The sequence below is a fragment of the Scleropages formosus genome, chromosome 21 (assembly GCF_900964775.1).
Source record: "Scleropages formosus chromosome 21, fSclFor1.1, whole genome shotgun sequence".
NCBI lineage: Eukaryota > Metazoa > Chordata > Actinopteri > Osteoglossiformes > Osteoglossidae > Scleropages > Scleropages formosus.
Window position 1 is genome coordinate 21,537,192 of NC_041826.1, and position 21,202 is coordinate 21,558,393.

The window sequence follows — 21,202 nt, forward strand, 5'->3', positions numbered from 1 at the left end:
TAAATGTCAAAATTTCACTCATTGTTATTGTTTTGGGTAAATAAGAAAAGATTCCCGGGTGCCAAAAAAAACACCAAAAATAATCAAAAACAACGGCGAAGGGAACATGCTTTTAAGTGATCTAAATGTTGCCAAGTGCTTAATTGCCCTGGGGGGGGGGGGGGGGGGGGGGTCACCCTGGGTATTGCTCTATGGAACAATACTAAAGATGCTACAGCCAAACCTCAGGTGACTGCTCCTACCATCATTTCCATCCATAAGTAGTGAGAAACAACCCAGCGTGTGCGTATAAAGCCTGAGGGGGAACTCAAAATCACTTCAGTTCCATCTATGTAACGTCAGGTAAACAGTAGATACGCATTTACACGAATTTCTGTTTGGTTGCACAGTCAAAAGTCATCATATCAGTAGAAGTCAATAAAATTCTGGATGAACCTCAAGCCGTATGTAAGCGATTATACTAGAGTAGATCTGAAAGCCACTTTTAGGTTTTATATTTTAAACAATAAAAATAAGTAACTTTGTAAGAAGCACCAGAGTAGACGTTTCTAGAGAAAAGTTTCATCATTTGGAGCAGCCCAGATACTGATCAGGCACTGGGGAGGAGACCTGAGCAAAAAAGTTCAATAATACACAATTCGCCAGCCTTCATTTGAACTACATGGTTGCACACCGCCTTCAGATGTGGTTGTAGATGTGCACTTCTGCTGTCTCATCTTTACCTGCTCCCCGTCAGTAAGGAAGGTCACGAGAATTCCAGGCACATACCAAATCCACATGAGAACCTTGATAACAGGTTTTGCGTGATTCTTTTCTCATAACACAACCGCATTCCCCTGCTGCCGTTTCATTTCAATCTGTGTTTACTGTGTGAACTGGTTAATAAGAATCACTTCTGAGCATAAGGTCATTCTGCAACATTTATATTGATGAGGCACAAATATTAAAACCAGCTGCTACAAATATGCAATTTTTTTTCTCTCCATAGGTTGTAAAAAATACCATTTAACTATTACAGAAATGAGGAAGTGAAACGTTCTCGGGAACAGCCCCCCTCCGACGTCGACGCATCACAGACGGCCACGTTAGGTTTCGGCAATCCAGTGCACTTAAAGCAACTTAGCCTTCGCAAAACGTTAAATCAGAGCGTGTGAATGCCGAGAGCTTGCAACATTTCACACAGTCCTGAGATAAGAACCTAAAAGCATGGTTCCCTTTTACCTAGTTTACAAACAAACAAGTGCAAAAACAGATTATTAATTTAAAAAACACTGAATACAAACATTCACACACAAGCTTTCGAATGGGCCAGAGTTGGGGAAACTCCCAGTCCACCCTCCTACCTGCCTTCAGACATCATTTAAAAATCAAGATTTCTTTAGTAAAACAATAAATTAGACCAAGTATGTGCAAGTTCAGCTCACTAATTTTGGCAGTACTGTCCTCTGTTGGATATTACCATTGGCATCAGTCATCTGTGTGAGATTAGTCCTCAGTTTGGATGCTGAGCTCAAGGGTGGAGGTAATTTAGAGACTGAAGTAACAGCCCCAGAGCTCTCTGGGATCCGCTTCATGGGAGCTTTATCCCCCGTGGGGGGCTTTGGCAAACGCCTCCTTAGCCAGGGGTGGCGCAGGGCCTGGCTGGGAGTCATGCGCAGCACTGGGTCCCACTCCAGACACTGCTTCAGGAAGTCCAAGAACAGAGGGTCATCGCAGCCCTTGAGGGCTGCCGTCCACTCCTTGCTCCCTGGGGGTCCACGGACCTTTCCCCGGCGCGAACGCCCTCCATTCAGCACCACGGAGCCATCCGGCAAAGTGGTTACGGTACAGTACCGGGGATAACCCTTAGAGCTTACAAAATTTTTGGCTCGTTTGGAAGAATCCAGAAGCTTCTGGGACGGCATACCCAGCAGCTCAATGACACATGCTAGCTGGTCCCCTTCATCTTCCCCAGGCAACAGGGGATACCCTGTAAGCAGTTCTGCTAATATACACCCCAAGCTCCACATGTCAATAGGCATTCCGTAGCGTGACCCCAGGATGACCTCTGGAGCACGGTAGAATCGGGACTGGATGTAGGTGTAGACCCGCTGGTGTTCGTAGCAGCTGGAGCCAAAATCTATCACTTTAATTCCACTGCGACCCTGCTGCTTGAGCAGGATATTCTCTGGTTTGAGGTCACAGTGGATGATCCGATTCTTGTGCAAACAGTCCAGACACTGGAGAATGGAGTGCGCAAACTTGCGCACAAGTGGCAGGCTGAAGCCTTGAAACTTGTTCTTCTTGATGAGCTCGTAGAGGTTCATGCTGAGGAGCTCGAAGGTCATACAGATGTGGTTGCGGAATGTGAAGTGCTCCAGCATGTGGACAACATTCATGGTGGCATCCTTGTCCTGCTTGCGAAGGTGCTCCAAAATGCGTATCTCTTCTGCTGCTTGCCGGTGAAAGCGCTTCTCGTTCCTCACCATCTTAAGAGCCACCAGCTGATGCGTCTTATGGTCGTAAGCCTTCACCACCTGGCCGAAGCTACCCTTGCCAATGACTTTTAGCACCTCATAGCGATAAGCAACGTGATCATGAGGCACGTGAATGTAGGAGCCCTGGTCATCGTCATAGCCACAGTTATTGGAGCCCCCAACAACACCGGGCCGCTTCTTGGCATTCGGACCCAAGAAAAAGATCTCTGGGTAACTGAAGATCTCTTGGTGTTCAAATGGTGTCAGCTTAGGCATGTACTGCTTCATGGCCTGCTCAGGGGTCAGGGGGATAGGCTTGGACTTGCAATCAGACGACTTGAGGGATGAAGAGCTGCCCTGTCGAGAGAGAGCAGTCTCCTGCTGCCTGTCCGGTGCCGGAAGGCTGGAGCGGTTCACCGGGGCCAGTCCATTGGGTTGTGCTGTCAGCACCGCACGCTTGTTGCTGTTCTCCTCAAACAGCTGCTGAACATGGATCTGCTGTGTGTTACCAACGTGCAAGTGGTCATTCATTGTGTGCTTGGAGGCTCCGAGCTGGGGGGGGAAAAAAAAATAAAACTATTAAAACAGGCTTCCCAGCTTTACCACTTAAACAAAAATGTCAATTTGGACAATTCTGGTTTTTCAATTTAGTGCATGTAAAAGAGCTAATGATTTTCATTTTAATGAACACCCTGAAGTAATTCTTGTCCAAAACCATTTAACGACATTTGCTTTTTTTGTGGAAAAGCAAACAACAGTTTTGTCTTCATGCAGGTCCCTTTGTAGCTCACAGCAATGGAGGTGAAGCAGTATTTCTCTCCAAGAAACACAGGTGTCTATGGCACACTGTACTGTGGAAGCCTATAATTCAGCTGTTATTTATTCATTTCTAGGGACTCTGAATTTTTAAATATCTTTCTCAACTGGGGAACGCAGGCATTCTTTGTTGCTTATGTCAGCAGTGTTCTGTAACAAAAGCTGCCAAGAACAATACATATTTTCGCCTTCCTTCTTGAAAGTCTCCTCGACACTTCAAAAAATACTAGTTGTTTCTCCCTGATATTCCAGTTTACATATTTCGATACACCTACTATTAAATTATTCCTTTTACTACAGTCCTATGTCTGAAGTTAGAGTCTAACGTCTCAAAGATCTTTTTTGGTCCCTGTTTATTATAAACACTTATTTTTCCTTGTCCTATTTCAGGCCTCTACTAACATGCCACCAAAAAGGAAACACTGATTATGATGGAAATAAAGCTAGGGCAGAACAAGATTCCATCTTTCAATACCGATATTACACATCTCTAATCCACCACCCATAACAGTTGTAATGAGGTATTAAGTAGTTCAATATGGAAAAATATTCCAAACACTTAAATAAAAAAAACATTGTGACCATTAAGTATAAAATATTGCAGTGAATCCTGTGAATTATGGAAAATGTTAGATCTGAGCCCACTCCTAGCTGATGTTCTGATTTATTAAGCAAAGTGGAACTGAAAGGTGAAAAGGTTCTGCATGGTGCATTTTTCACTAGAACAATCCGACAACAGTAAGTAAATCTGGAAATACCTCTGGATTCTCAGATTAGAAAATTTCACCACTGGTTACGTATGAGAAGAGATCAGCCTTGTTTACACTTTCTGACCCACCCACTCAAAGCAATAGTGCATCTGCTGCATGCCAACCAGGTCTACGTCTACAACAGCACAAGGACCCACCTCGCCCACTCTCTACCTGGCCAGCTGCCAACCTCTGGACTCATGTGGCCACACAACAGCTGATATTCCTCAAGCTATTGTGCCACACAAAACATACCACTACTTCCCAGGTTGCACACAGGTCATGACAGCAACAAACTGGATGTCCTCTTGGAATTTATAGCACTGAACAATAAGGGGCCAACTACACTGATACCAAAGCAAGAACAGCACCTTCCATCTGTCCACACATCAACTCTAAGCAAACATGCAGCACCACAGCTTTATTAAAAAAAAAATCCCAGACAAAGCATCAACCTTCAGTGTCCAAATCCTGCAACACGGAGGCAGCGTCCAATAAACAGGAATTCTGGACCTTTATGTTCCCTTACAATTTCTTTCATTCACCTTTGAAGAACTCAATTTTCTTCCAAGTCTCCCACTTCAGACTCATATTTATAATAAATAAATAAATAAAAAAAAAAAAAATCAATATTTCATGAACCTGGGGAATTCAATTGTAAGCAAAAAAAACTACTAATATAAATAGACAAAGAAACCTGCTGCCAAACCTACTATTCCAAACCATCAACCCCTTCATTCAGCCCTTTTAAATTATAAACTGTTTAAATAATACATATGGCATGAACTAACAGTTACTATGTATCAAACAGTTACATCAAACAAAATCTGGATAAGTGAGAAACACATATGGTATAGGAGTACAATAAACATGAGGGATTAACAAAAAAAATTAATCATCAACAAGGTGCAGGATAGCATTTCATAAGCAGAATTTTCAACACTGGCAGAGTTTAACCGCACTAAACACTTTTCCGTACAAACACGGGGTACTATCTTCTCAAACAGCTCTGCTTTTTAAACTCGATGCCCCCTGATCACATATCCTTTTTTCTACTGCCCAATATTTTTAAGCTAAAGCACACATTTAATCACATAAGCATGTCTGCCAAAAACAGACCAAGTATAATGTAGTTATTATATGAACAGCTTGAATGCAGAATCAGAAGGTAGCAGTTCAGCTCCTCCACCACTGTACGGAATGCTAGTTGTACTCTATAAATAAAGCATGTGCTACATATGCATAACACTGTGGATAATGACAGTTCAACATGCTTAGTAGCTACAAATCATCAGCTATTCTTCCGTTTTGAGACCGAAGACTTCTGAAATAAACCCTTCCGTTCCACAAATTTGACACATTGAGCCTCTGATGTGACAGAATGACCAACATCATCCATCACAGATCTTGGAGGTACAGCACCAGATGGTCCATACTGACATAAACGCATTTTTTTCATTAAAGAACAATGGAATGGTTGCAAACTGTACAAAGTTAAAGATCTTGAATTCAGATATGAAATAGCACAGCAGCTGGCGGCATAGTGGTCCGAGCTGTTGCCTTTGGACCTGAAGCTTGCTTATTTGAATCCCACCTTCGGCTGTAGTACCCTCGAGGTACTTACCCTCACTTGCCCCAGTAAAATTACCCAGCTGTACAAATTGCTTTGGATGTAAATGTACATGGTGTTCAGACCGAGATCTTCGTTGTTTTTTCATGCTCTATCACATATGGGTTGAGGTCAAAGCTCGTCCAAAGACGAGTAGTCTTTTTGACAATTGGTGGGGGGGGTGCAGGACATGATCAAAAACTATGGCCACATCCGGCTTGGTAGTGTCACCAACACATCCCAAACAGCATCTCAGCGATGACTGCGAGCTCTGCACCGCACACCTCCGTAGCACCTGGACAGAACTGTCCCTCAACTTTTACCACAGTGTGGCCTTAATGACGGGGGCCGTACCGGTCCTCCACACTGAAATGTCTACCGTGGTAAACAGCCATAGAGAATAATAATAGAGAGAGAATAATCCCACACAACCGCACGGTGCTCCCAACCAACCTTCTGTAATACTGTAAATCCCATCATTCATTGTCGTGTCGACCAGACCACAACATTCACTCGCGCGCGTGTGTGTATAATCATGCAAGCGCGACCCCCTGGCGCTCACCGCCACAACCAAGGCGCGCTCTCGTCTCGGACCCCGCCGGGCCGCTCGCGACACAAAGGGCCGCAACTAAGGCAGCGCCGCTCCGCGTGCTCGCGGCTCGCGACGCCGCACAGCTGCGTTACAGATAAGAGACCACGCCTGCATCGAAACCGAAATTAAAATTAAACATAAACACGTCCTGCTACTGCTGTCACTCCTCCGACTTGAAACCCGGTGCAGATCCTTTAATCTTAGTTAACCCGAATTCAGCCGCTACCCTCGTCGCGGGGTTCCAACCCCTCTCTCTCTCTCTCTCACACACACACACACACACACACACACACACACACACACCCGCCCGGCGACGGTACCGTCATCGAGTTGCTGTTCCGCAGGGGCGGTAATGTCCCGGGCGATGGAGGGTCGCTGTCGTCTGCAGCCCGCAGACCCCCAGCGCCGACTCCGGGGGAAGAAGAGTGTCCCTGGCGGGCAGACTCGCTCCCTTTGCCTGCGGCACAGAAACAAGAGCGATCATCACACACACACGATACTCACACACTCGCGTGCCGCCCAATACTACCCGACACACACACTGACTGCGGCGCCGTCTCGAGCGGAGAACGGACACCGACTGACAAAGACCCGTCATCATGGAAAGGACCGCGGTCATTTTTGCTACAAATTATACTCGCACCTAAGTCTTAGAACAATGCAGGCAGAAGCAGCACCATTTACCTGAAGCCGAACTGCAGGCAGACATCATGTTAGCCGTTAGCTCGGCGAGCTACACCGAAAGGTTACCTGACCTTCCGCAAAATTACCCCAAGCAACGCGGCGATATGTACAAACATCTCTTTTCCCTCGGATGACTGTACAATAAAGGCACAGCAAGCCTTTTGACACAGAAAAGCACGCTGTAGTTGCTTCGTGAAGCGCTGTTTCCCCTGGAGGAAAAACGCCTCAGCCCGGAGCTGCCGGGTCCGGGAGGGAAAGCAGAGAGAGAACGCGGTCAAGCAAGGGGGAAAAAGGCCGGTTAATCATTAGACAAACGTCGCTGTGAACCGTACGAAGAGCGCAGAGAGAGAACTTGTTCTTGACGCGGCGAGAAAACGAGCCTTTCTTCTGGGGCTCTCTGCCCTCCGGCGAACAGCTCCTTACCGGTCTGGAAGGCGGCAGCGCACGGTTTCTTCGTTAACATGGCCGCTGGAGGAGCACACGCACAACAGCCACTCGAGATCCACCTCCTCCTCCACCTCCCGCACTGCTCTCAGCCGACTCTTTCGCTCCAGGCACCTACATCCAGACACGCTCCATAGAGAGTCTCCGCAAGCGCCGTCCGGAACCCTACCACCATCGCTCGCTAAACACCGAACGAAAGCTATTCCTGGACCAGCGTTCACACCCCTGCGGCTCACGGGGTTCTAGCGTCGCCTCGACACTCCGGAACTCGCGGCTCTCTCTCGCTCTCGCTCTCTCTCCCCCCTCCCCGCATGTGACGTCTGTTCAGCTGTGCTCGAGCCGTTCCGTCACCCCCGGAAGCTCCTGCCCTGCTCGCGCACTCCCCCTCCGCCCCTCGTGGCCCCCCACCCCTCCTCCTGTGAGCTCGTGCCGCCGCCGGTTTCACAAATTAGGGGCGAAATTTTGGCTACGCTCGCAGAAAACGAGAAGCCGCAAAAAGACCATCACTTAAGTTAATATTCCGTTATAGCTCCCTTTTGGTTACCAGCCAAGCTGCTCCTGCCCCCGTTTTCACTTCAGACTAGTTAATGGTGATTTACCCGCTGCAACGACTGTCGTAAAGAATTGCGCTAACGGCAATTGCTAATGTATTTACAACAAAGTGTTGACCTGAGTTGTGATTCCAGCTCAATAAACAGCGTAGTATGAATATTAATCGTAGCTAGGAGGCGAAAAACAATAATCTCCGTGTGCTGCACGTGAATGTTTTATGTTCATCTGTACCGTTGTACGGCTATGGAGCAGGAAGTGCGGCCCACTGTCCACTAGAGGGCGCGCCGCGTCGCTCTTCTCAGACTCCTCCCCCTGTTGTTTACCCGCCGCGCGCGCCCTGCGTCCGGTATGCGCTGCGCGTGTCTTCATTTCTCTTATTAGTAACAGCGACGCTATGACGGTGTCTGATGTTTTATTGAGCGATTCCACTGCGTTGCTCCCAATGTTAAGAAAATAAACAGCCCCGTTTGTCTAATTCTGAACGCCATCTAAAAAAGTATGGCCATTTCTTGCCTCTTATAACTGGAAGGTCTGGGTTCGAGTGGCAGGTTGTAAGAAAAGGCCACATGGATGGAGCGCAGGTGATGTGAGAACATATGAAAGACATGATAACCTGCAACTGTTCACACTTATAGAATGCAGTTTGCCAAAGCAGCTGGCAGTGTTGTGGTTAGAGCTGCTGCTCTTGAGCCTAAAGGTCATAAGTTCAAATCCTACCTCCACTTGTAGTACCCTTAAGCCAGGTAATTATGTTGAATTCTTCCAGGAAAATTTCCCAGCTATCTAAATGGGTAAATAATTGTAGGTAGATTAACATCGTAAATTGCTTTGGAGAAAAATATCACCTAAGTGAGATAATGTAAATGTGTCTCCTGCAGTTAACATTTTCTGTGCGTGACTATACCTCCGTACACCTCGTTCCCCCAGCGGGCACTTTTTCAGATGGTGTGACACTTGTGAATGGCGGCTCCACACGACAGCCCTAATCAGCTTTTGCACCATTTAATCCGATGTAATAACACCCTTCTGAAACTGTCACCCGGCTTCTAATCATAGTGCACCAAACTAAAATTAGTGTCTTATAGTCTTCAAATGCGTCACAGGCTTCGCTACAACCAAAATGAAACACAGCCACAAGTAACACAGAAGTCTTCATAACCATGTTATGAGAGATAAAAGATGCTGATACCTGCATCTATATTTCTGAATATGCAGCATGGGTGTTACAGCAAGTAGCGCTGCTGTCTCACAGCGCTTGGGTGGCGCGAGAGGACGTGGGTTCCATTCATTGCTCAGTCTGTGTGGAGTTTGCATGTTGTCTGCGTGGGTTTCCTCCAGGTGCTCTGGTTTCCTCCCACACTCCAAAGACATGCTGTTCAGGTTCCCCATAGTGTGTGAGTGACACAGAGAGAGAGTGTGTGTGTTTCACTGATGTATGGATGAGTGTCCCAGTGTAAGTGGTGTATCTAGCAGTGTAAGTTACCATGGTGAATAAGGTGTGTGGGCTGATAACGCTACATAGAGTTCATTCGAAGTTGCTTTGGACAAAAGCATCTGCTGAATAAATAAATGTAAAAACTGCTGAACATGTTTGTGAACAGTGTAGAGACAAGGTGTCTTGGAACCATTCTGGCAGCAGCCATTGTGGGAGCAGCTTGTTGCTGATTCAAGCTGTGGGTTGGTACTTTACCACAAGTAGTGAGTAAGAAGTGATGCCGTTACTCATGGCACAGTTTATTACTTGCCGATCTTCAGGTATCAAGCCTATGTGAGATCCAACTCATAAACAGTACTATCTTATAAAACCCAGGGCTCTTTTTGGCGCTGCCAACACGGCCAGTAGAAAGTGCCATTGGTGATGACATCAGTTAGCAGCTGGCGGGCACCAATTTGTACCACTCAGAAGTGGTTGACAGTAACACGACGAGTGAAGTGAAGGGATTTATTTCGTCAAAGCTCAAAGCTCTTGAGGGATCAGTGAACATTTCTGGACTCTTGGCCTGTCCTTCCGCCCTTCCCAACATCCAAGGGCTCCATAGAGTGGCTGGATCCCATCCAGGCCACCTGGGCTCAGAATGCACACCATCACCCCTGCCTCTGCATGTGCGACAGCATTGCCATGGGAACATGGGTCTTGCTGCACTCCAGTTTGCCACCTCGCGCCTTATCGATATCAGCCATGGAAACACTAGTATTGTGATGTGGTTGTCAGGGACTATTGTGCAGCGGCAGGCTAGGGGTGGTGCGCCGACATCATCGCACACTTGAGGTTCAAATAAAATCTCAAAGGCTTTGTGTCCGCCCCCTTTTCTTTGCTCTTTGTTTAGCTATGGGACATTATCTTCGCTAAGCTGGATGTCTTACTCGATCAGCTTGCGGACATCATTAGCCCCGTCAACAGAATTAATCAAGACACTCCAGTCCAAAGGCAAGATGTGACTGTTTAGGCTCTAATTAAATGTTAACATGTTAATCGTGTATTACTGTAAGGTGGTTTAGTGTTCATAGGAGTAATTAGCTCGAATAATGGAGGAAGGATGTGGGGTTCGGCTTTCTGGTTCCTCACTCGCCAGTAGGGATTTTGAATTCTCAAGCAAAACCCAGAGGCAGGACTCCCCCCCCCCGCTTCTTCTGCATGATCTTCTGGGCTGCTCGTTTATAGAAGTGGGTGGCACAACGAATAGCGCTGCTGTCTCACAGCGCCTGGGTGGTGCGAGAGGAAGTGGGTTTGATCCCCGCTCAGTCTGTGTGAAGTTTGCATGTTCTCCCTGTGTTTGTGTGGGTTTCCTCTAGGTGCTCTGGTTTCCTCCCACACTCCAAAGACATGCTGTTCAGGTTCACCTATACTGTGTGAGTGACACAGAAAGAGACAGTGTGTGTGTTCCACTGATGTATGGATGAGTGACCCAGTGTAAGTAGTGTATCTAACAGTGTAAGTCACCGCGGTGAATAAGGTGTGTGGGCTGATAACACTAAATAGAGTTCATTGGAAGTTGCTTTGGAAAAAAGCATCTGCTAAATAAATGAATGCAAGTATCATTGGAGCACATCTTGTATTCTCCAGCTGGGTTGCAATCCCAAAAATCAGTTTGGGAGTCATTAACTGACAACATGTATGGAGTTCTGAAATAATTGATGAATAGTAATTAGCAGTGCGGTGGATACAAATGTATTCATCTGTAAACACAAACAAACTCATAATCTAGTGTCACACCCCTTCGGTCTGGCACATACATCCATCTGTGCAGCCTATTCGGAGTGACAGTGTAGAGAATTGAAGAGATCCCAGAACATACTGGAAGATCCAGACTGCCAGGTTTTGAGTCGTTTTTTTTTTTTTCTTCCGCTCCTCTGGGTTTCGGCTCATTGAGGAGGTCTTGAACACAGAGGAAAACAGCCCCTGTCATTTCTACTGTCATAAATGCACCCACACGCTACATATTTAGCAGTTTATTTCTGAAGTCGTCTTGTGGGCGTTTGCGGAAACACTTGCAAATTCTTTAAATCTGGAACCATGGGCAACGTCTATTTTTAGCACCCCTGTTAAATCCATAATTCTAGCATTATATCTGCTCATATTGTGCTTATATACGTGGATGTCCTGGGTTCTGAGATGCATGGCCTCATAACGTGAGAACTTCCTCAAACAGGTCAAAATGCCCTTTTGTCATAGGAAAAAAAGTGACATCTCTGAGGAGATTTGGTTTATAAATGAGCATTTGATTATTTCTGACGTGGGTTTGTTTAGGGAGAGAGAAGCAGGACTGTAACCCTGTGTGTCACAGTGAGCTATTAATATGTCATTTCTCGGTATTAAAGGCTTGTGCCATTACAGCTACTGGCTTCAGAAAAGGGGTTCAAATTAAACAAACAGCTTAAATTACTGCAAAAAGGGAAGTTTCTTATTATTTTGCAGCTATAGTCTAGGTGATATACTTAATGTGAAGAGGAAAGTTGAATAACATGGAAATATCATTAATTAACTCTGGTATTTTGTAATCGACAAAATCTCTTTTGGTGACTCGAGAATCAGATCGTTGCCTTAAGTTACACAGATGGAAACTCAAACATTTCTACCTGGGCACAAGAGGGGTGACATGGCGATACAACAAGTGGCACTGCTGTCTCCCACTGCCTGAGTGGTGTGAGAGGATGTGGGTTTAATTCCCTGCTCAGTTTGTGTGTGTTTCCTCTGGGTGCTCTGGTTTCCTCCCACACTCCAAAGACCTTCTCTTCAGGTTCCGCCATAGTGTTTGTGTGTGGTCCACTGATGTATGGATGAGTGACCCAGTGTAAGTAGTGTGTCTAGCAGTGTAAATCACCGCAGTGAGTAAGGTGTGTGGGCTCATAACACTACATAGAGTTCATTGGAGAAAAGTGTCTGCTAAGAAAATCATTGTGAAATATTTTGTGAATTAAAAATTAGATTCAAAAACTCATGAAAAATCAACCCATGCAGAACAGAAATGGTGTTCATTTTTTACAGACAAACCTGTTTGGCAATACCGTCACCTGCCTGAGCTTTAGTTAAATGTCAAACAATGGAAAAAACAGCAACGGCTGCTGCTAATCTGGGAAGCTCACAGGGTCCGTCATTAAAAAGAGTTTTAGATATTTTTCACCAATCACATTATTACATTGTTCTTTCTAAAAACTAGACTTAACAAAGACTGACACCACAACACGTAATGAAAAATGAACCGCATTTCATCGTTAATTTCATTCTTTTAAGATGGAGCGTACAGATATATTCCTAGTCAGCGGCGAATGCTCGGCCCACATGAAACGAAAGATCACATCAGTTTGCAGTTGAGTTAGATATTTAATTTTCACATCATTTCCTTTCTTCAAGCCCCGCTGGTTCTTATGGGCATTATGCTGATTAATAGTTTTTCTTGTTATGTTACAGGTGAGTGTGGGGGCAGAGTGGGTTTGTCCTGTCCCTGCTCTCTGGTGGGTCTGGGGTTCTAGTCCTGCTTAGGGTACCTTGTGATGGACTGGCATCCCATCCTGGGTGTCCCCTCCACCTCCATCCCTGTGCTGCTGGGTTAGGCTCCTGCTTGGGAGCATGTGTGTGTGATAACACCAAGGACACATGGGGTGAAGGTGAATCCAGCTGCAGAGTTTATTTACAGTGATATCAGTTGTAATCTTCAGATGGTGGTTACAGCAACTGCTTTTGGCCCGAAAGGTTGCAGGTTCAAATCTTACCTCCAGCTGTTGTACTTACTGTACCTAAAATTGCTCCAGTTAAATTATCGGAGCTGTGTCAATACTTATAAGAACCTGAACCTTGTAATTTACTTTGGCAAAAAGCTTCAGTTAAATGAATAAATGTAAATAAATTATGAGTTCTAATGTAATGTACTGGTGCCAGAGGTCCCTATATTCAATCATGTTGTGGAGGGCAATGCTGTTAATTTTGGGTGACATATCAGTACGCATCTAAATGAGAGACTGAAACGAAACACACACACACACACACGTGAAAAGGATGACACAGATAGCAAGTGAGCCTACAGGTTAGTCTGCATTAATCGTTAGGAATTGCCACGTATGTGTGTAATCTGGCCGCAGGGAAGCTGCACAGATGCATTATTGATATCCGCATAGGTGAGAGAAATAGGACTATAATTAAGAAATCTTATGTTAGATTATAGAGTATATTAGAGGAAATTCCAAAGGGTGTATTTTCAGTTTGTTTTCTGGATGCTTCATGAGTGTCCGAAGAGGGGGATTGGTCCAGAATAACTCCATTGCGGTGTGATTCCACGTTAATTTAGTTTATCTCGAGGAAGCCAGCATAAAATACGGATAATAATCCATTTACAGCACTGATGATACTTGATACCTCAAAGCCCTTCCATGTTCGTGCAAAATCACCACTTCTGCAAGCATTTATTGCAAATTTATGGGCTGTTTTAAAAGACATTTTTTCCAGACTGTTTCATGATCATTTCTTTACAGAGAGTTTAGGAACCCTTTTACGTTTTGCCCATGCTGCCCATCTTGCTACAGTATGTCTGATGATGGATGGAGTGACACTGCACTCACACCGCTACATCGACAAAGCCAAACTATTGAACAGCCCCCCCCTCCTTGCGCTCACAGATGTGTGTACTTTCCCCCTCCTAAAACTATCAGCTGCAATCATACCAAGGCTGGTAGTGGAACTGCTCCCCACGGAGCCTAACCAGCACCTGTTTTTGATGGAACTATTCAACTGAGCTTATGGAAGCAGATTGGGCATTACTCATACGAACCGTTTTCTGGATGGTTTCCCTTGTTAACAGCACACCCTTGTGGCACATATTGTCAGATGTCATGAAAAGCAGCCCTCCCTAACAGGTCTCTTAAGAGCTGAAAGCAAAGCCATCAGCCCTTTGTAAGCATCAAGGTTAAACGGCATGGCGGCACAGCAAGCAGCACTGCTGCCTTGCAGCCTCTGGGTGGTGCAAGAAGTTGTGGGTTCAATCCCCACTCAGTCTGTGTAGAGTTTGCATGTTCTCCCTGTGTCTGCATGGGTTTCCTCTGGGTGCTCTGGTTTCCTCCCACACTCCAAAGACATGCTGTTCAGGTTCACCCATTGTGTATGTGTTCTACTGATGTGTGAGTGAGCCAGTATAAGTAGTGTATCTAGCAGCGTAAGTCACCGTGGTGAATAAGGTGTGTGGGCTGATAACACTACACAGAGTTCATTGGAAGTTGCTTTGGAAAAAAGTGTCTGCTAAATAAATAAATGTAATGTGTAAATAATGTTGATGGTTAAATAATCACTGAGAATGAATGCTTTAACCATGCCTGAGACCTGGGTTTTATATACCTGCTTCTAGTACGGGAACACGGTGTCAGACTTCACATCCCTCATATTATGTGCATCCACAGGTTAAAAAAGAGGCGTAGGACCCAGGATCACTTCCTCGTTACCCTCACAGATCGACACCGATTTGGTACAGTTTACAGTTTTGACAAAACCCGAATCCTGTTTATCCAGCACTGTAAGGAACCTCCACAGCAGGGGGTGTTTGAGGAGAGCACACAGGTAGAATATCACTCGAATGTTCTCACGCAAAACAGCTCCCTGTCAACTTTCAAAGAATGCGAGGGACGCAATCTCGCAGCAGGGGGCTGGGGGGAGGGGGGGCAAGGCGGACTAATGACCGGCCGCACCACCGGAGCGGAAAACCTGGCAACCGTGCCTGTGACCAGGAGAATGCGGAGAGGATCGTGAGACACGTCCACAGAAGACCGGCTCAAACTCGCCACCGCTCTTCCTCGAACCCCCTCTCTCACTCATCTCTATCACCTTCACTATTCTCCAGGTCACACACATTATATTCAGGTCTAGAATTGTACATTTAGCAGATGCTTTCCTCCAAAGCAGAGTACAGTGATCAGTAAGTAGTGCTCAGCATTCAGCTTTACACACGATGACCTACAACACTAGATACACTGGACTCCTTACACTCATTCATCCATCTAAAGTGGGTTTCACAGCGAAATGGTTATTTAATGAGAATCAGTGTTTCTAATGTGACATAACAGGTGTGTAAAGACCAATTCCATATGTTCCTTTGGAGGAAATCATGTGTGTGTGTGGTAGAAACACACAAATAGTGCAGGTGTAAAAATGAGTGAAGCCCAAGTTGAACCTGGTTATACCAGAATCAGGGGTGTAAATCACAGACACACACTTTCTGAACCACTTGTCCCATACGGGGTTGCGGGGAACCGGAGCCTACCCACCAACGCAGGGCGTAAGACCAGAGGGGGAGGGGACACACCCAGGACAGAACACCAGTCCATCACAAGGCACCCCAAGCAGGACTCGAACCCCCGACCCACTGGAGAGCAGGACCCGGTCCAACCCACTGTGCCACCAGACTGCTGTGTCACCGTGCCACCGGACCGCTGTGTCACCATGCCCCCTCTTGGGGTGTAACTCATTATCCTCCATTCATTTTATAAGTTCATTTTGAGAGTTAAGATTTTTCTTTTAATATTTTGAAGAAAAATGACCATCCTCATGGGGTTCGCATACGTTCGAGCGACACTGTATAGCAGAGCAGCGTAACACAAATGTGTCGTGTGAATACAGTGTTGAGACAAACACGCTACAGGCAATTCGGAGTCACAGATTGACCCGAAATACACATCTTTGGAGTCCGGGAAGAAACACAGAGACTGAGACTGAATCCACGTCCAAACACATAGTCCGAGGTGCTGCGAAGCTCTGCTCGCTGCAACAAAGGATTAATATTCAGTGTTTTCCAGAAATAATCAAAAAACGTGCAGCAGAGTCAACTGTTCTTTATTTATTTGCAAACAGTGTGCAAAAACGGAATTAACAGGGTTTACCTTCGTCGGCAGCGAAATTAAATATTTAAAAAAAGGCATTAGTTTTAGGAAGAACGAATATTCTCACAAGTCGGTAACAGCACGCAACACGTACAACGATACACACGAGATAGAACAATACATACAAGATACAGCAGTTTTTTCAGGTTATTAAGGCTGTGTGAAGAAAATTCCTTGAAACAAATTCCCTCCAAATATGGAGTTGTCAAAAAAAACATTAAGATCGCTAAGCTATAGCAAAAGTCTGAAGCATGCTGTAAGAGAAGAGTTTAAAAGTGATGTCAGATGAGAGTCAGGAATTAAAGAACGGGTGCGAGAAAGGAGTTAAGGAGGGATTTCGGGATGAATGGTCATTGTGACTTCGGGAAGCGCCACCCGTTGCAGCTGGACAATCCCACATCGGAATGGTTGGGCCGGTAGGCAGGGTGTTTGGAGGAAGTGGACTGTAGAAGGTCGTAGATGGGCTGCTGCTCTACGCACCCAAGGAGGAGCGACAGAAATGAGGCTCCAACCCCTGGTCCCTCTCATATAACTGAGCTGCTGAGGCCTGACCGTAGCTGCGTGGTTGACGCCTAACCTTCGCCAGGCTTCTGTCCTGTCAACACTCCATCTAGCTTCAGCGGACGTAGGCCAGCTGGTCCTCCAAGGCTTTTTTGTAAGTTGATTCCTAGGTTGATCTTGAACATCCCACTCTTCTCAGAGGCGTGGTCTCCAAGATGAACCTTTAATTTTGCTTTGGAACGGGTTGGGTCGGAAAGACCGGCAGAGGGGCCCTTTATCAAGGGCTGCGTTCGTCTCCTGCTCTGTTGGGCCTCGCCTTCAACCGTACTCTCTTTTTCACTAGGATGGTCCAGCTCTCTGTAGAAATCAGCATCCAAAGGAGCAACATGAGAAGAACATACCAATACAGAACGTGCAGTTTAATGTGTGTGGAGGAGATCTTCTACCGTGAAGAGCGGAACACCCAGCCGTACCTGCGTCCAGCCCGCGATGGGGGTCTCTCTAGAACCTGGGGCCCACCGTGAATGGGTGGAAATGTGGAAACGCGCAGACAGCTGGACCCTCGCACCATCAAACCCGCCCTGCTGGAGATGTCATTGAAATCACTGTTGTTGCTACCTTGAGCCAACAACCATAAACGAGAAATATGAGATTTTCATAACGACAAGCAATGCATGCAATCATCAAATCATGCAAGATTTCTCAATCATAGGTTGAAGCCCACTGCTGGAGTATCTTCATCGTTGTCATCGTTGCCCCTTTACGCGCCAGTTAAGCCCAAAACTGTCCTCATTCTCTGTCATGGACAGGATGCTGCGAGAGTGAGCGCCATCAGATTTCTTAAACGAGGCCTTACTTTTGAACAAATGCTTAAACAAAGTTTGTGAGCTCAGTTTCGGTGGCTGAAAATCAATCGAAATTCACGGCCGATAGAGATGCAACAATTTCACAACTGTAGAGAGAACTCAGTTGCCTTTTTTTAGGAAGGATCCAACGAAAAATAGTTTGCTTTCAAATTACAGACGGTCTCCGATTTACGGTGGTTCGACTTACGATTTTTCGACTTTACGGCGGTGAGCTGGCGATAGACATTCATTAGAAACCGTACTTTGAATTTTAATATTTTTTTTCCCCAGACGAGCGAAACTCTCTCGCGATGCCTGGCAGCGGCAGCGATCCGCATCTCCCAGTCTGTCACGCAGAGCTGCGTATTAGGTGTATTAAATGCATTTTCGACTTACGATATTTTCGACTTATGATGGGTTTCGCTGAACGAAAATCCATCGCAAATCGGGGACCACCCGAATTGACGTTGCTGCTTCAGCATCTCAGAAAACGCAGGATTCTGGCCTGGACGTTCTCTTCCAGCAGGAATTATTGCTGCTGCACTTTCGATATTGAACATTCACAATCAGGGTTCTTGTTCCCAAGAATTTATGAGTTTTTAATAATGCTTAGAATTAAAAACTTAAGGAAACTATATACGTTCACTCAGTTTTTTTCTCTCCTTGGAATTAATCTTGCGTCTCATTTGTTCTTTAGTAACGCAGCTGAATTGTTTCCTTTATTAAACCAGTTGTTGGTTTTACTCATCTTCAGATTTTAGGGAAACAGAGAATTTACTGTCTTCAGAGCCTTAGTGAAATTTTATATGTTCTGTTAACCCTTGATCATTAATGATCAACTGTGCTGAGTCAAATGTATGAATGCTCTCCTCATTTAATTATTGAAAAAAGGTAACATTTCCACATTCGGATTCGACAGTGTAACTTTGCTTATGTAATTTGTAACAATTAATTGAATGGCCCACAGGATTATTGATACCTTTTCACAAAGGAGATACTGAACCCTACGCTGTGAGTTTGTATAACTGCAGATGACGCTGCTATAGTCGAGTGCCAACCGTGACATAGGAAACAAAGTGAGGCTCAATAACTGGTGGCCACTTAACTCAAATGCACATCAGTTATTATATCGATCCATTATGGAAGTGGAAATGTCATTACTGTAAATAAAATTAATGTCCCAGACATTTTGTCAATAACAGAAGACGTAAAAATTGAAGTACCTCACTTTATCGTTGTGTGCAGCGAGAGGGGGAAGTTTAAGGTCCGAGTTAAAAATTTCGGAGAACCCACGTGACCTTTTGATCCTGCTCAGGCTCTCCGTCTCATCCTCCCAGAAGCCATACCCCACGAGGCCGGGCAACACTCCGGCAACGCACTAGGCAAAATACGGACGCTGACGTTAGATCATCACCGGGGGTTTCAGCAACGCATTTAAGCCCATCAGAGTTCCTCATATTTCTCATCTACAATTGACACATATGACTAAATGGATGGGCAACAATACATCGGTATCATTCTCCGGAGAACATCTGTATGAAACACACGACGCTGCTCCAAAATTGAGTTCTCGACCAAAACGCCAAGTCTGTTCAGTCTAAATGTCGCTCTGTGACACGTCTGCAGCCAGTTGGACGAGGGACTGTTGCGTGACATCGTAAAACTCATCACGAGAAGTCATTCCCTACCTTGTGATGCCTGAGAGGCACAAGTTCTGAGTAGCGTGAGGGTGCTGGAGACAGGTTTCCAGGAAGGGAGTGGACTCTTCTCTTTCTGACGTTCTGCTCCAGCGAGCGAGGTGGTCTGAAGCAGCACTGCTCAACTGTAGGACCATGTGGCCTCATGCTGCACATCTGGGAAGCCTCCTTCACGCTGCCCTGCCGTGAAGAAACATCAGTGGGTTCTTCACAGATATTTGCAATACCAGCTTCAAAGCTTTTTACTCCCAAAACATGACCCCTGTTGGAAAGACAAACTTCTGCACCATTTCAGAGAACTGTTCATGACACATGGAGGCTAACCGGTAACTCTTTAGTGAGTAAAATGTTGACAAACATCAACACTAATGTTAGCATGCAAGGTGGAACGGTGACACAACGAGTAGCGCTGCTGTCTCACAGCGCCTGGGTGGTGTGAGAGGATGTGGGTTTGATCCCTGCTCAGTCTGTGTGGAGTTTGCGTGTTCTCCCCGTGTCTGTGTGAGTTTCCTTTGGGCGCTCTGGTTTCCTCCCACACTCCCCATTTTGTGTGTGTGTGTGTTTTTTTTTTGCACTGAAGTATGGATGAGTGACCAAGTGTAAGTGGTGTATCTAGCAGTGTAAGTCACCGCGGTGAATAAGGTGTGTGGGCTGACAACACTACATAGAGTTAATTGGAAGTCGCTTTGGATAAAAGTGTCTGCGAACTAAATAAATGTAGCAGACACCTCAAGAGTGCACCAACAATACCATCAGGCAAATAAAGCAGTCAGTATTTCACAATAAAACAAGCAAAAATAACTATGATGAACATTGAGTCAAACCTTAATCAATCAAGCAAAAAAAGAAAATGCTAAAGGAATGATTAGTTTCCAAATCTGATCACACATGATAGCTGGTAGAGCAGTGGTTAGGGCTCCTGCCTTCAGATCCAACTGTTGTAGGTTTGATTCCCCACCTCTGACTGTAGTACCCTTGAGCAGTGTACTTACCCGAAACTGTTGCAGTAAAATTTCTTGGTGGGATGAACAATTGTAACCTTTATCCCATAAGTCTCTTTGGAGAAAAGCCTCAGTGAAACAAATGAATGTAACTGCTATGGTGAATTATTCATGAATAACTGTAAGCACTCCTTACCTCTCTGCCGAAGTGTGTAGGTTTCACTTTGCACGAAAACCTCATCCATTCATCAAAACTGCGGTGACCGAGTCTTTGGCAGAACAACACAAACTTACCGGCGACGCAGGTCAGGCGTATGAGGCCGATGGCTTCTTATAGCGCGCTGTCATGATGACAGTGCGCACACAGGGGGGGCCACAGAGATGCTGAGTCTCCGCAGCTGATTGGCTGGAAGGAGCTGCAAGTCATCAGGTGTTAAAGAGTAGAAGGAGCAAAGTGCCAGACTGCGCATTGGTGACGGGGGAGAAAAAAAAAAATCAAGCTTTAGGCTGTTTGTAGTACATTTTATGACAGGAACAGTGAATTGCTCACTTCCAGCTTTATGCTGTTTGGGGAGGGATCGCTGTTACCGAGGGCAAAACCCTGCATAGCAATAACACTCTATTAATCAGCTTCCTAAATACCTGAGTCCGGAAATATCCGCACCAGCTGATTCCATTCTCTAAAGCCGTGACCTGAACGGTTAATTTCAAACCACCCCTTTTTTATTGTGCGCCATGACTATCGGACCCGACGGCACTTTTTATTAAGGAGTCACCGTTTTTACACACTCAAACTGCAGCTTTCGAACCCACATCTACTCCACTGTATCTTTTATAACGTAATGTTGTTTTCTTAATTTTTTGGTACCGTTATTTTCTTTCTTTACATTTACATTACATTTACATTTATTTATTTAGCAGATGCTTTTCTCCAAATCGACTTCCAATGAACTCACAT

The 21,202-nt window shown here is 45.5% G+C and overlaps 2 protein-coding genes across 2 annotated transcripts; both read right to left on the minus strand.

Annotated features, from left to right (window-relative positions):
- Positions 1-158: 158 nt before the first annotated feature.
- LOC108920742 (dual specificity tyrosine-phosphorylation-regulated kinase 2-like) lies at positions 159-7,642 on the minus strand. The gene is made up of 3 exons (XM_018729751.2): positions 7,330-7,642; positions 6,543-6,679; positions 159-3,008 (listed from the first exon to the last, which is right to left on the minus strand). Exons 1-3 carry the CDS (start codon positions 7,367-7,369, stop codon positions 1,416-1,418), a joined length of 1,770 nt encoding a protein of 589 aa, XP_018585267.2. The 5' UTR covers positions 7,370-7,642; the 3' UTR covers positions 159-1,415.
- Positions 7,643-16,269: 8,627 nt separating this feature from the next.
- Positions 16,270-20,534, minus strand: LOC108920882 (uncharacterized). The gene is made up of 5 exons (XM_018729949.2): positions 20,441-20,534; positions 19,295-19,483; positions 18,830-18,984; positions 17,235-17,345; positions 16,270-17,118 (listed from the first exon to the last, which is right to left on the minus strand). Exons 1-5 carry the CDS (start codon positions 20,483-20,485, stop codon positions 16,833-16,835), a joined length of 786 nt encoding a protein of 261 aa, XP_018585465.2. The 5' UTR covers positions 20,486-20,534; the 3' UTR covers positions 16,270-16,832.
- Positions 20,535-21,202: the final 668 nt, after the last annotated feature.

Coding starts and splice junctions, on each gene's coding strand:
- LOC108920742 (XM_018729751.2), bottom strand. CDS start 7,369: ATGTTAACGAAGAAACCGTGCGCTGCCGCCTTCCAGACCG. Junction 6,680..7,329: donor CGCTGCCGCCTTCCAGACCG/GTAAGGAGCTGT, acceptor TCTGTGCCGCAG/GCAAAGGGAGCGAGTCTGCC. Junction 3,009..6,542: donor GGAACAGCAACTCGATGACG/GTACCGTCGCCG, acceptor TTCCCCCCCCAG/CTCGGAGCCTCCAAGCACAC.
- LOC108920882 (XM_018729949.2), bottom strand. CDS start 20,485: ATGAGGTTTTCGTGCAAAGTGAAACCTACACACTTCGGCAGAGAG. Junction 19,484..20,440: donor CTACACACTTCGGCAGAGAG/GTAAGGAGTGCT, acceptor TCTTCACGGCAG/GGCAGCGTGAAGGAGGCTTC. Junction 18,985..19,294: donor TGCCTCTCAGGCATCACAAG/GTAGGGAATGAC, acceptor TATTTTGCCTAG/TGCGTTGCCGGAGTGTTGCC.